General features: G+C 41.3%; 1 protein-coding gene across 1 annotated transcript in view; it reads right to left on the bottom strand.

The window, feature by feature from the left end:
• The window catches only part of LOC134382026 (ATP-binding cassette sub-family C member 2-like), an 89,666-nt gene that overhangs the window by 5,925 nt on the left and 69,828 nt on the right, over positions 1–13,913 (bottom strand). The window contains exons 25-28 of the mRNA XM_063102109.1: positions 4,083–4,282; positions 2,457–2,583; positions 735–836; positions 163–306 (exon numbers count right to left, since the gene is read on the bottom strand). Of these exons, the coding sequence (XP_062958179.1) occupies positions 163–306; positions 735–836; positions 2,457–2,583; positions 4,083–4,282 (573 nt within the window). The remainder of the gene's footprint in view (positions 1–162; positions 307–734; positions 837–2,456; positions 2,584–4,082; positions 4,283–13,913) is intronic.

Below are 13,913 nucleotides of genomic sequence, written 5' to 3'. Positions count from 1 at the left end.
GGTGGTGCTGTGTCCCTACACCTCCCCAGGGCAGAGGAAGTGCCCTGACCCTCTGCCTCCAACCACACGATGAAGGCGCACTGTCCAGCTACTCTCCACTCTGTGCCCAACTGTCCTCTGATCACAAGGCCTCACATCCAGGCCTTCCTTCAGTCCACCTACCTTCTCTGTGCTCCTGATGTCACAAGTGATCCCTTTCAGTACCAGATCCAGCTCAGGCCGGTACCGTACTTGGTAGTTGCTAAAGCGGATCTCACCTTTATTGGGCCAACTTGCTGGAGGCCTCTTATCGGTCACCCAGGGTGCCTGGCACGAGACAGGATGAGAAGTGCTTTATATGGCGAACTCAGCCAAACAGTCCTCATAGGACTCATGTCACAGAACAGGAAGAGGATAGCTGTGTCCCAGCTACCTGAGAGCATCTGCACCAGATAGACTGAACTGGATTTGTACTTCCAGAGGTTTCTACCTTATTCGATTAAAGAATTCCTGTTCCATGAGGTTGCTCTGTAGATCTCCAGAATGAAGTTGCCACTTAACTCGGGGCATTCCATGCCCTGACTTCTCCCAAACCATTTCCTAGTCTAAGTTTGAAGAAATTAGGTCCTTTGAATGAGAGCAAATGAAATTTTTGGAGAACCACTATGAACCCATGTGAAATATTGAGAAACAGTAAAGATGCGCTCTTAAAGGTGTCGCAGGATTTTTGCCTTGTTCGTGGGTTTTTCTCTTACCTCATTTTCCACTTTTATATACTCATTGATTCGCTCAACAGCCACAATGTTGGTCTCTATTTCTGACGTCATCCTCACTAGCATATTGAGGATTTGTGTGATCTACAGAAAAACCAAACAAATGGAAATCATCTCAGGCTCTGAAACCAACTCACTAGTCAAACCACAACGTCAGTCAGTGCATACTTTGTACCCAGCACTGTGCTGGACTGTATGAGAGAGCAAGGAAAAGGAAGAAAGACAATCCTCACCTCCTTGGGGCAGGAAATAAGACCAGTGCATTGAATGGCTGGAGAATGATTAAGTGTTCAACTGTGTGGTGCTGTCATGAAGGGCAACATGAGCTTGGAGTGGTTTGGGGCTAAAGCTGGGGTTGGGGAGGCAGGCACTTGGTAGAATGGGACAAGAGCTAAGGTCTCCTATGTATAATCTTAGTGCCCTTTGTGCAAGTGGTCATGGATGGCAGTCTTCAAACGGGAAAGAGCAAGAGGAAAGACACAGGGTAGGAAAAGGCCTTCCAAAAAGCTGCCTCCTTCCTCTCTGCTGTCCTTCAACATCAGCCCTCAAGATGGGGCCATCACATGGACCCTTGCCCTCCTGTACTCCCATAACCTCCAGGTGCCTCCCTGCCAGTACAAAGATACATCTAACCACCAATAAAAGGGTTGTCATGTCCAGACCAGTCTAGAGGCCAGGTAATCTGTGGATTACTCAGATGCAAGCTTCTTTCAGGCAAAGATTCGAGAGTTCGCACGTAGGCACAGGGACTTTTTGTCGAATGAAGGGTGGTTAGAAAAAGGGAGCCACAGACTGCAGAGGACAGGATCACGGGGACTAAGAGTAACCACTTTGTAAAGATTGAACCACAATGTAATTGCTGATATTTGAGTGGTTTTGTATTGGTTCAATCTAACACTTTCCTGACCCTCTGCCTTGTCTGTCCTGGGTTAATAAACCTCAAAATGGGGGGATTAAGCAGTGGCACAAGGAACCAAGTGACTGTGATGAATAACAGAGTCCTTTTGGGTGCCCTGGAATGATCACAGTGGGCCTTATTAACTTCTAATGAAGTCAGCAGTATGTAATGCTCACTTGTGGCTATGCAAATCCCCCAAAATTAGTTGAAAAGATACCCTGAAAGATGGTCAAGTGATACATTTACTGAACAAATATTTTTTGAACAGTGTCTGTAATGCTGGCCACTGTCTTAAGTGCTGGGAAATACTAATGTCTGGCATTTATCCCCTAGTCATGCTGGGGCTGCTGCACTGGGATATATTATATTGTTGTATCAGACTCTATTTCTTTATTAGAATTAGCTCCAATTATTCTGTGATCTAAGAAAAACAAACACAGGAGAAGTTATTTCTTCAAAAGACTTTCTATTTGCTATATTCTGGGGAGGAAATTTATTTATTCTGTCTTTGGTCTAAAGACAAACAAAGAGGCAAAGAAACAGGGAACCATTAGATTGAAACATATGAAATTCCCTTCTTGAGCCCTGAGAGCAACAATATGTGCATGTTTCCAGATGACAGTGATGCCTGCTTAGAAAGAGTAAGGAGCATGTGCATGGGTGAAAGATGGAGCCAGGGTTTGAAACTCAGTCTCCTTTTAGTCCCTCTGGGTCTAGAGAGGAATCAAGAGCACAAACTCCACTGTATGCACCAGACTTAAGAATAAGTCCATTAACTTAGCCAAACTCCCAACGTTCAGACTCACACTGACTGCATTGGACAGAACAAAGCCCACACTGTCCCCACTTAGGGTATCTCTGTAAATAACCATCATCAAGGATGAAAGCAAGACGACCAGGCTTCCAATCAGGTCCAGGCGAGCAGCAAGCCACCTGTGGGGCAACAGAACCAGAGAGAGAGAGGCGTCATTGATCACTTCCTCACCTTCACCAGAACTTTGGTTTTCATACAATGTTCTCAGAGGGTCTGAGTTGGTAGGGATTCACTCTTAGGAGGTACTTCAATTTGAATTCAAGAATACCAGTTATTCCTAAAAGTCTATTAAATTGTTTTGTTTTATTTATAAGCAAATAAATTCCACTTTAAAGATCTTAGAGGAGTTTGCTAAACTAAGGGGATCCTACAGTGCATGTCTCCCAAACTTGCCAAATGGTGAGGATTGTTAAAAATACAATGTTACACATTCATGTGAAGATTTAATGGACCCATCCTCAGGTGATTCTGATTTTGGGCACCTAGGATAGGGTTCAAGAATATGCATTTTTAATGAATGCTCCCAGTGATTTCTCTGGATCAGGTCAGAGCAGCAATGCCATTGTGAATCCATATGTAAGGTTAAAAAGTAAGTACCATAGGGAGGTTCAATGTACCCTGTTAGATTTCAGTGTTTAAAAACATGGAGAAGCTGAACGTGCAGGGAATTTAGGTGTGAGGTGATCACAAGGAGATACATTGGGGCTTTGTAGAGAACTGAAGAGTACTCATTCACAGACACAGTTTATAAAAATTGGCTTTCCCAAATATAATGTGTTTAAGTAAGTTTACACCAAGAATTCTAGCATGCATACAAATAAATATGATACTTATTTTACAACAAGGTTTTAAAAGGATTTACTTTTATGCCTTTTCCTTCTTGTAATGTCTCTAAGAAATAAAATATCTGTACAATCAAATTACTAACCTCTCCACATGCCAAATAATACTGAGCATCATTAGCCTGCCCTTAATACCTCAAGACACTTTGAAAGCCACTCAAAAATTTTCCTTTCCTGGGAAAAAACTTTCCTCCTTTAAGGACATATCATTGCCTGCCAGTGTTTAGTGATGCTGCAAAATAATGCTTACCCTATTCAGGAATTCGTCTCACATGATGTGAGCTTCCACTTCTCTCATCAATGGTTTTACCTAAAAATTCCCAACTGTCCTCTCTCCAACCTCCGCTTCTTTCTGCCCCTAAAGAGAGTATCATGCCTATGGAGAATCTCACGTCCATTCTCAAGGAAGCAAACACAGAATGTCCAGTTCACCTAGCATGTGTAGGGTGGGCTACAAAATGCTAACAATTGTCACCTGACTTCCACTGAACCCTGTGAGGTCGGTTGTGTTCTAACCATTGTAAAAACAAAGAAACTGAGATTTTCCTTAGAGAAGTCAAAGCAATTCACCCGGTTGAGTAACTGGCAGAGCTAGCAAGGGGACCCAGTCTCTGACTCCAATGCTCTTCCGTTCTTTTACCTACGTTCACAGCATGACAGGTGTGTGTGGCCACAGTGAATTCCACCCAATGGCCATGCCTGCACTCCCATGACTAATCTCAAACATTCAGAACCCCAAAGCACACATTTGGGTAAATATCCAGAGAGAGTCTCACCTGTTAGATGTAATCCAGGAAAATACACATTTCTGGTTGGTATCGATCTCCATCTCACTGTGTCTTAGAAATCGCTGCTGGTGCTCAAAGGCGCGAATAACAGGCAAGCCTGATACAGTCTCACTGAAGTGAGAGTAGATTGGGGACCTGGTGACAGAGTCCAGACGCCTCAGCTGGCGGGAAGTAGCCACATAAAATACCTGGACACAAAAAGTACCAAGGTGGAGGGTTTGGATCCCCAAACCAGCCAACCGGAAAACAAACAAATAAACAAAAAACAGTGAAGAGTCAGTGAGTGACACAATTGTGTCGCACATGCTGTACCTCCTCCTTCCTGGCCATGACCAACATTCTTCCCCCTGTGGCCACAGCTCACATCTCAACAGGACAAAAGCCTGCAGTGTCCTCTCTGGCTAGAAGAGCAGTGAGAGGCCCAGAGAAGGACAACAATGGAAGATTGGGTTGGTGGCAACAGAGGAGGGTGAAAGTGAGGAGACTTTATCACACCTTAGAGGTTTGATTTTCCAAACCACATGAGGAGTTTTGTCAGCTAATCCATATCTCCCCCCAAATCTGCATATATTGTCCAAATGACAGTTTCTGTACTGGTTAGAGAAATGGTCTCCAAAAGGAATTTGTAAGGGCTGCTGGGACCTGAGGGGAGCGTAAAGTGGGGATGGGTAGAAAATGGCCAGACAAAGGTCAGCTGAGGTTTGGGTGAAAACTGAAGAACAGTTAAGTATCCAGAACTGTGCCTCAGTGGTGTGTGAAGGTAAAGTCAGTTCTGGAGGTGTGCAGAACACTGAGGATATAAGAACTGGAACTGGATGTAACCGAATGCAGGCAAAATCTCCACTGGCCTGAAGGACAAGGGATGGTAGAATGGGTTAGTGGTGCTGCTAGATTCTGTGAGGATATATTTTTGGTTTTTTTTTAGCCTAGGACTGTGTCTCAGGTATTCCTGCTGTATGCATGCTGAGTCAAGTACTCTCCTTCAGGTGAATCTCAAGACCATTTCCAGATGGGGAGGCTGCTGGGAGAAGCAGTGATGTCTTTGGTTTTTTTTTTTTTTTTTCTTCCAAATTTCATTTTATTTTGTCAATATACAATGTGGTTGATTATTGTGGCCAATTACCGAAACCTCCCTCCCACCTGCCTCTCCACCATCCCTCCCAAAAATGTCCTTTCTGTTTGCTTGTATCAACTTCAAGGAATTGTAATTGTTGTGTCTTCTTCCCCCCACCCCATTTTTTTGTGTATTTATTTATTTATTTTTAGCTCTCACAAATAAGTGAGAACATGTGATATTTCCCTTTCTGTGCCTGACTTGTCTCACTTAATATAATTCTCTCTAGGTCCATCCATGTCTTTGCAAATGGCAGTATTTCATTCTTTTTTACAGCAGAGTAGTATTCCATTGTGTAGATGTACCACATTTTCCATATCCACTCATCTGATGATGGACATTTGGTCTGGTTCCAACTCCTAGCTATTGTAAAGAGTGCTGTGATGAACATTGGAGAACAGGTATACCTTCGACTTGATGATTACAGCTGGGTCATACGAAAGATCTATCTGCAATTGTTTGCGGAACCTCCATACCATTTTCCATGGAGGCTGCACCTCTGCCACCCGGCTATTTAAATGGGCAGGCTTTCTTGATTTCTCGTTCTGCATGTTCACTATTGGAGAACAGAAATGCTACTGATTTTTGTGTGTTGATTGTGTATCCTGCTACTTTGCAGAAATCATTTATCAACTCCAAGAGTTTTTTTGTAGAGGCTTTAGGGTGCTCGATATATAGGATCATGTCATCTGCAAACAGGGACAGTTTGACTTCATCTTTTCCAATCTGGATGCCCTTTATTTCCTTCTCTTCTCTGATTGCTCTGGCTAGTACTTCCAACACTATGTTGAATAGGAGTGGTGAGAGTGGGCATCCTTGTCTAGTTCCTGTTCTTAAAGGAAAAGCTTTCAGCTTTTCCCCATTCAGGATGATATTGGCAGTGGGTTTATCATATATGGCTTTAATTATGTTGAGATACTTTCCCTCTATACCTAACTTATAGAGGGTCTTTGTCATGAATGAGTGTTGAATTTTATCAAATGCTTTTTCAGCATCTATAGAGATGATCATATGGTCCTTTGTTTGATTTTATTAATATGGTGTATCACATTTATTGATTTGCGTATGTTGAACCAACCTTGCATCCCTGGGATGAATCCCACTTGATTGTGGTGAATAATTTTACGTATGTGTTGCTGTATTCTGTTTGCTAGTATTTTAGTGAGGATTTTTGCATCTATATTCATCAAGGATATCGGCCTGTAGTTTTCTTTTTTGGTTATATCTTTACTTGGTTTTGGTATCAGGATGATGTTTGCTTCATAGAATGAGTTTGGGAGATTTGCGTCTGTTTCAATCTTTTGGAATAATTTGTGAAGAATCGGTGTCAATTCCTCTTTGAATGTTTGGTAAAATTCTGCTGTGAATCCATCTGGTCCTGGGCTTTTCTTTGTTGGGAGCTTTCTGATAACAGCTTCAATCTCCTTTATTGTTACTGGTCTGTTCAAATTTTCTAGATCTTCATGGCTCAGTTTTGGGAGCTTGTGTGTGTCCAGAAATTTATCCATTTCCTCTAGATTTTCCAACTTGTTGGTGTATAGTTGTTTATAGTACTCTCGAATGATTCCTTGTATTTCAGCTGAATCAGTTGTAATATCACCTTTTTCATTTCTAAGTTTTGCTATTTGAATCTTCTCTCTCCTTTTTTTGTTAGCCATGCTAATGGTTTGTCAATTTTATTTATCTTTTCAAAAAACCAACATTTTGATTCGTTGATCTTTTGAATTGTTTTTTGGTTTTCAATTTCATTCAGTTCTGCTCTGATCTTAATGATTTCTTTCCGTTTGCTAACTTTAGGTTTGGATTGTTCTTGTTTTTCTAGTTCTTTAAGGTGAAGTGTTAGGTTGTTCACTTGCCATCTTTCCATTCTTCTGAAGTGAGCATTTAATGCAATAAATTTCCCCCTCAATACTGCTTTTGCAGTATCCCACAGGTTTTGGTATGATGTATCATTGTTTTCATTAGTTTCAATAAATTTTCTGATTTCCTGATTGATTTCTTCTTGGACCCATATGTCATTAAGTAGAATGCTGTTTAATTTCCATGTGTTTGTATAGTTTCCAGAATTTCGTTTGTTATTGATTTCTAGTTTTAATCCATTATGGTCTGAGAAAATACATGGGATAATTCCAATTTTTTTGAATTTGTTGAGACTTGATTTGTGACCTAATATGTGTTCTATCCTGGAGAATGATCCATGTGCTGATGAGAAGAATGAATATTCCGAGGTTATTGGATGGAATGTTCTGTAGATATCTGCCAATTCCAATTGGTCTAGAGTCTTGTTTAGATCTTGTGTTTCTCTACTGATTCTTTGCCTAGATGATCTGTCCAATATTGACAGTGGGGTGTTCAGGTCCCCTGATATTATGGTATTAGTGTCTATTTCCTTCTTTAGGTCTAATAGAGTTTGTTTTATAAATCTGGCTGCTCCAACATTGGGTGCGTACATATTTATGATTGTTATGTCTTCTTGATGGATCAGTCCTTTTATCATTAAGTAGTGTCCCTCATTGTCTCTTTTTATGGTTTTTAGTTTAAAGTCTATTTTGTCAGATATAAGAATAGCCACTCCAGCTCGTTTTTCTTTTCTGTTTGCATGGTAAATCTTTTTCCATCCTTTCACTCTTAGTCTATGTGAATCTTTATGGGTGAGGTGGGTCTCTTGAAGGCAGCATATAGTTGGGTCCTCCTTTTTAATCCAGTCAGCCAGTCTGTGTCTTTTGATTGGGGAATTTAAGCCTTTTACATTAAGAGTTGTTATTGAAAGGTGTTGATTTATTCCTAGCATTTTATTAATTGTTGTTTGGTTGTCTTAGGTGTTTTTTGTTCCTTGCTTTCTGATTTACTGTTTGTTTTCTGTGTTTGTTTGTTCCTTAGGTTATTAATAGAGTTTTTGTTTGTTTGTTTTCTCTTCATGAATACCATTTTTATTATACTAGTGGGTTTAGATTTTTCTTGGGTTTTTATGGCAGTGGTAGTTATTTTTCAGGAACCAAACCCAGTAATCCCTTGAGGATTTCTTGTAAGGGTGGTCGTGTGGTAGTGAACTCCTGCAGTTTTTGTTTGTCTGAGTAATATACTATTTGCCCTTCATTTCGGAAGGATAGCCTTGTCAGGTAGAGTATTCTTGGCTGACAATCTCTGTCTTTTAGTATTTTGAATATATCATCCCATTACTTTCTGGCTTTTAGGGTTTGTGATGAAAAGTCTGATGTTGGTCAGATTGGGCGTCACTTAAAGGTGATTTGACGCTTCTCTCTTGCAGCTTTTAAGATTCTCTCTTTGTCTTTGAGTTTTGCCAATTTGACTATAACATGTCTTGGAGAAGACCTTTCTGGGTTGAATACGTTTGGAGATCGTTGAGCTTCCTGTATCTGAAGATCTGTGATTTTTCCTACACCTGGGAAGTTTTCTGCCACTCTTTTGTTGAATATGTTTTCAATGCAATCTCCATTTTCCTCCCCTTCTGGAATACCCATGACTCAGATATTTGAGTGCTTAAGGTTGTCTGATATCTCTCTCAGATTTTCTTCAGTGCCTTTGATTCTTTTTTCTTTTTTTTTTGTCTGCTTGTCTTATTTCAAACAGCCCATCTTCAAGTTCAGAGGTTCTCTCTTCAACTTCCACAAGCCTGCTGGTTAAACTCTCCGTTGTGTTTTTTATTTTGCTGAATAACTTCTTCAGTTCGGCAAGTTCTGCTACATTTTTTTTCAGGACATTGATTTCCTTATACATTTCTTCTTTCAGGTCCTGTATACTTTTCCTCATTTCATCATGATGTCTAGCTGAGTTTTCTTGTATTTCATTTAGTTTCTTTAGAATTACCACTCAAAATTACTTGTCAGGCATTTCAAGGGCTTCTTGTTCTATAGGACCTAGAGCTTGAGATTTATTATCTTTGGGTGGTGTACTTTCTTGATTTTTCGTATTTCTGGTATCTTTTCTTTGATGTTTATTCATTGTGGCAGGGGGTTTCACAGTCCACACGTTTGACACTATTGACTGACTAAGATGTTGCTGTGGTTGCCAATTTGGTATGGCTACCTCAGTGACTACTCAGTTGGCCACTAGTGCCTTGTATGTGTGGTTGCCTCGGGTCTTGGGCCTCTCCGGGGAGCCACCTCTCTGGTCAGCTTGGACTCTGCCGGGGTGCTGGGTCACGGGGTAGTACCGCAGGGTGTGTGGTGTCTGCTGAGCTTCCACCTCCCATGCTGGACTTCTCCCTGTTCTGTGCACTCTGGCCCAGGCTGCTGGGATGCGCCAAGGCACTGCAGAGCATGTGATCTCTGAAGAGCTTCCCCTTCCCCTGCAGGATGTCTCCCTGCTCTGTGTGCACTAGGCTGGGCTTGGGATGGAGCCGGGTGGCAGCGCTGTAGCATACCTGCTGCTGGATCGCGTGGCAGCGGCCCCCCAGAGGGTGTGTGGACTCTATGCAGCTTCTATCTCCCTTGCTGGATGACTCTGTGCTCCGTACACATTGGGCTGGCTGCTGGATTGCGCGGCAGCAGCATGGACCCCATGGAGTTCTCGCCTCCCCTGCCGGACGTCTCCCCGCTCTGTGTGCGCTGGGCTGGGAATGGAGCCAGGTGGCAGAGGTGAAGCCTATCTGCTGGATCGTGAGATGGGTGGCCCTGCAGGGCATGTGTTCTCCGCGGAGCTTCCGCCTCTCCCGCTGGACGTCTCCCTGTTTTGGCCCACAGGTTGATTCACTTCCAGCTCCAGGAACGGGCAGGTGGGGGCGGGGGGTCAGAAGCCGAGGTCGCTACCGCAGCCCGGGGTGACGCATGCGGGCTCAGGCCTTCATGTTTCCACGTCTGTGGCTGCGGCTGTGATGCAGGCCGCGGCGCAACGGCCGGTCATGTGTGCAGATTGGGGGAAGATTCCTGGTTCTCGGCAAGGTAAAGACACACTTTCGAAGCTGTTACTTTGTGCCGATTCTGCTACAGCTGCATCTGGCGCGGGCCTCAGGCTGCTTCGACTGACGCCATCTTGTTGTTTCCTTTCCCCACTTAAATCCTGTTCTCTTTCTTTTATCCAGACTTAATTTTTTTCAGGTTCTGGATGGTATACTCGGATTTAGCTCTGAAGGAAGTTCTCATTGATGCTCTTTACAGACTGTTCTCAATGGATTTCCCTTCTCTGCTAAGCTTCAAAGCTTCCAAGATGTTGGCAGCTGGGTAAAGTCTATTTAATAAGATAAAAGAATTTAGATATAAGAATAGCTACTCCAGCTCATTTTTCATTTCTGTTTGCATAGTGAATCTTTTTCCATCCTTTCACTCTTAGTCTATGTGAGTCTTTATGGGTGTGGTGGGTCTCTTGAAGGCAGCATATAGTTGGGTCCTCCTTTTAATCCAGTCAGCCAGTCTGTGTGTTTTGATTGGGGAATTTAAGCCTTTTACATTGAGTTGTTATTGAAAAGTGTTGACTTACTCCTAGCATTTTATTGGTTTTTGTTTGGATGTCTTAGGTGTCTTTTGTTCCTGTCTTTCTGATTTACTGTTTGTTATCTGTATTTGTTGGTTCCTTGGATTGTAGATAGCCTTTTTGTTTGTTTTCTCTTCATGGATGCCGTTTTTATTATACTAGTGGGTTTTGATTTTTCTTAGCTTTTTATGGCAGTGGTAGTAGTTTCTCAGGTGTGAAACCCAGTACTCCCTTGAGAATTTCTTGTAAGGGTGGTTTTGTGGTAGTGAACTCCTACAGTTTTTGTTTGTCTGAGAAATATACTATTTGCCCTACATTTCAGAAGGATAGCCTTGCAGGGTAGAGTATTCTTTGCTGGCAATTTCTGTCTTTTAATATTTTGAATATATCATCCTATACCTTTCTGGCTTTTAGGGTTTGTGAGGAAAAGTCTGATGTTGGTCAGATTGGGCCTCACTTAAAGGTGATTTGACGCTTCTCTCTTGCAGCTTTTAAGATTCTCTCTTTGTCTTTGAGTTTTGCCAATTTGACTATAACATGTCTTGGAGAAGACCTTTTTGGGTGGAATACATTTGGGGATCTTTGAACTTCCTGAATCTGAAGATCTATGTCTTTTCCAATAACTGGGAAGTTTTCTGCCAACATTCTGTTGAATATGTTTTCAATGCAATCTCCTTTTTCCTCCCCTTCTGGAATACCAATGACTCTGATATTTGAGTGCTTAAGGTTGTCTGATATCTCTCTTAGATTTTCTTCAATGCTTGTAATTCATTTTTCTTTCTTTCTTTCTTTTTTTTTTTTTTTGTCTGCCTGTGTTATTTCAAACAGCCCATCTTCAAGGTCAGATGTTCTCTCTTCTACTTCTGCAAGCCTGCAGGTTAAACTGTCTGTTGTGTTTTTTATTTCATTGAATGAATTCTTCAGCTTGGCAAGCTCTGCTACATTCTTTTTCAGGGCATTGATTTCCTTGTACATTTCTTCTTTCAGGTCCTATATACTTTTCCTCATTTCATCATGTTGTCTAGCTGTGTTTTCTTGTATCTCATTCAGTTTTCTTAGAAATATCACTCAAAATTCCTTGTCAGACATTTCAAGGGCTTCTTGGTCTACAGGATCTAGAGCTTGAGAGTTATTACCCTTTGGTGCTGTACTTTCTTTTTTTTTTTTTTATTTCTTTATTTTTTTAAATTTTATTTTGTCGATATACATCGTGGCTGATTATTGCTCCCCATCACCAAAACCTCCCTCCCTTCTCCCTCCCCCCCTCCCCCCCAACAATGTCCTTTCTGTTTGCTTGTCATATCAACTTCAAATAATTGTGGTTGTTATATCTTCTTCCCCCCCCCGGTTTGTGTGCGTGTGTGTGTGTGTGTGTGTCTGTGTGTGTGTGTGTGTGTGTGTGAATTTATATATTAATTTTTAGCTCCCACCAATAAGTGAGAACATGTGGTATTTCTCTTTCTGTGCCTGACTTGTTTCACTTAATATAATTCTCTCAAGGTCCATCCATGTTGTTGCAAATGGCAGTATTTCATTCGTTTTTATAGCTGAGTAGTATTCCATTGTGTAGATGTACCACATTTTCCGTATCCACTCATCCGATGATGGGCATTTGGGCTGGTTCCAACTCTTGGCTATTGTAAAGAGGGCTGCGATGAACATTGGGAAACAGGTATACCTTCGACTTGATGATTTCCATTCTTCTGGGTATATTCCCAACAGTGGGATGGCTGGGTCATATGGTAGATCTATCTGCAATTGTTTGAGGAACCTCCATACCATTTTCCATAGAGGCTGCACCATTTTGCAGTCCCACCAACAATGTATGAGAGTTCCTTTTTCTCCACAGCCTCGCCAGCATTTATCGTTCATAGTCTTTTGGATTTTAGCCATCCTAACTGGGGTTAGATGGTATCTCAGTGTGGTTTTGATTTGCATTTCCCGGATGCTGAGTGATGTTGAGCATTTTTTCATATGTCTGTTGGCCATTTGTATATCTTCCTTAGAGAAATGCCTACTTAGCTCTTTTGCCCATTTTTTAATCGGGTTGCTTGTTTTCTTCTTGTACAGTTGTTTGAGTTCCTTATATATTCTGGATATTAATCCTTTGTCAGATGTATATTTTGCAAATATTTTCTCCCACTCTGTTGGTTGTCTTTTAACTCTTTTAATTGTTTCTTTTGCTGTGCAGAAGCTTTTTAGTTTGATATAATCCCATTTGTTTATTTTTCCTTTGGTTGCCCGTGCTTTTGGGGTCGTATTCATGAAGTCTGTGCCCAGTCCTATTTCCTGAAGTGTTTCTCCTATGTTTTCTTTAAGAAGTTTTATTGTTTCAGGGTGTATATTTAAATCCTTAATCCATTTTGAGTTGATTTTAGTATACGGCGAGAGGTATGGATCAAGTTTCATTCTCCTGCATATGGATATCCAGTTGTCCCAGCACCATTTGCTGAAGAGGCAGTCCCTTCGCCACTGAATAGGCTTGATGCCTTTGTCAAAGATCAGCTGACAGTAAGTGTGTGGGTTGATTTCTGGATTCTCTATTCTATTCCATTGGTCAGTGTGTCTGTTTTTATGCCAGTACCATACTGTTTTGGTTATTATATCTTTGTAGTATAGCTTAAAGTCAGGTAGTGTTATGCCTCCAGCTTTATTTTTTTTGCTCAGACTTGCTTTGGCTATGCGTGGTCTTTTATTGTTCCATATAAATGTCTGGATAGTTTTTTCCATTTCTGAGAAAAATGTCTTTGGAATTTTGATGGGGATTGCATTGAATTTGTATATCACTTTGGGTAGTATGGACATTTTCACTATGTTGATTCTTCCAATCCAAGAGCATGGGATATCTTTCCATCTTCTTGTATCCTCTCTAATTTCTCTCAGCAGTGTTTTGTAGTTCTCATTATAGAGATTTTTCACCTCCTTGGTTAACTCGATTCCTAAGTATTTTATTTTTCTGGTGGCTCTTGTAAATGGGCAGGCTTTCTTGATTTCTCTTTCTGCATGTTCACTATTGGAGAAAAGAAATGCTACTGATTTTTGTGTGTTGATTTTGTATCCTGCTACTGTGCTGAAATCATTTATCAATTCCAAGAGTTTTTTTGTAGAGGTTTTAGGCTGTTCGATATATAGGATCATGTCATCTGCAAACAGGGACAGTTTGACTTCATCTTTTCCAATCTGGATGCCCTTTATTTCCTTCTCTTCTCTGATTGCTCTGGCTAGTACTTCCAACACTATGTTGAATAGGAGTGGTGAGAGTGGGCATCCTTGTC

The sequence above is a fragment of the Cynocephalus volans genome, chromosome 7 (assembly GCF_027409185.1).
Source record: "Cynocephalus volans isolate mCynVol1 chromosome 7, mCynVol1.pri, whole genome shotgun sequence".
Lineage (NCBI taxonomy): Eukaryota > Metazoa > Chordata > Mammalia > Dermoptera > Cynocephalidae > Cynocephalus > Cynocephalus volans.
This window is presented reverse-complemented; position numbering and strand designations above follow the sequence as displayed.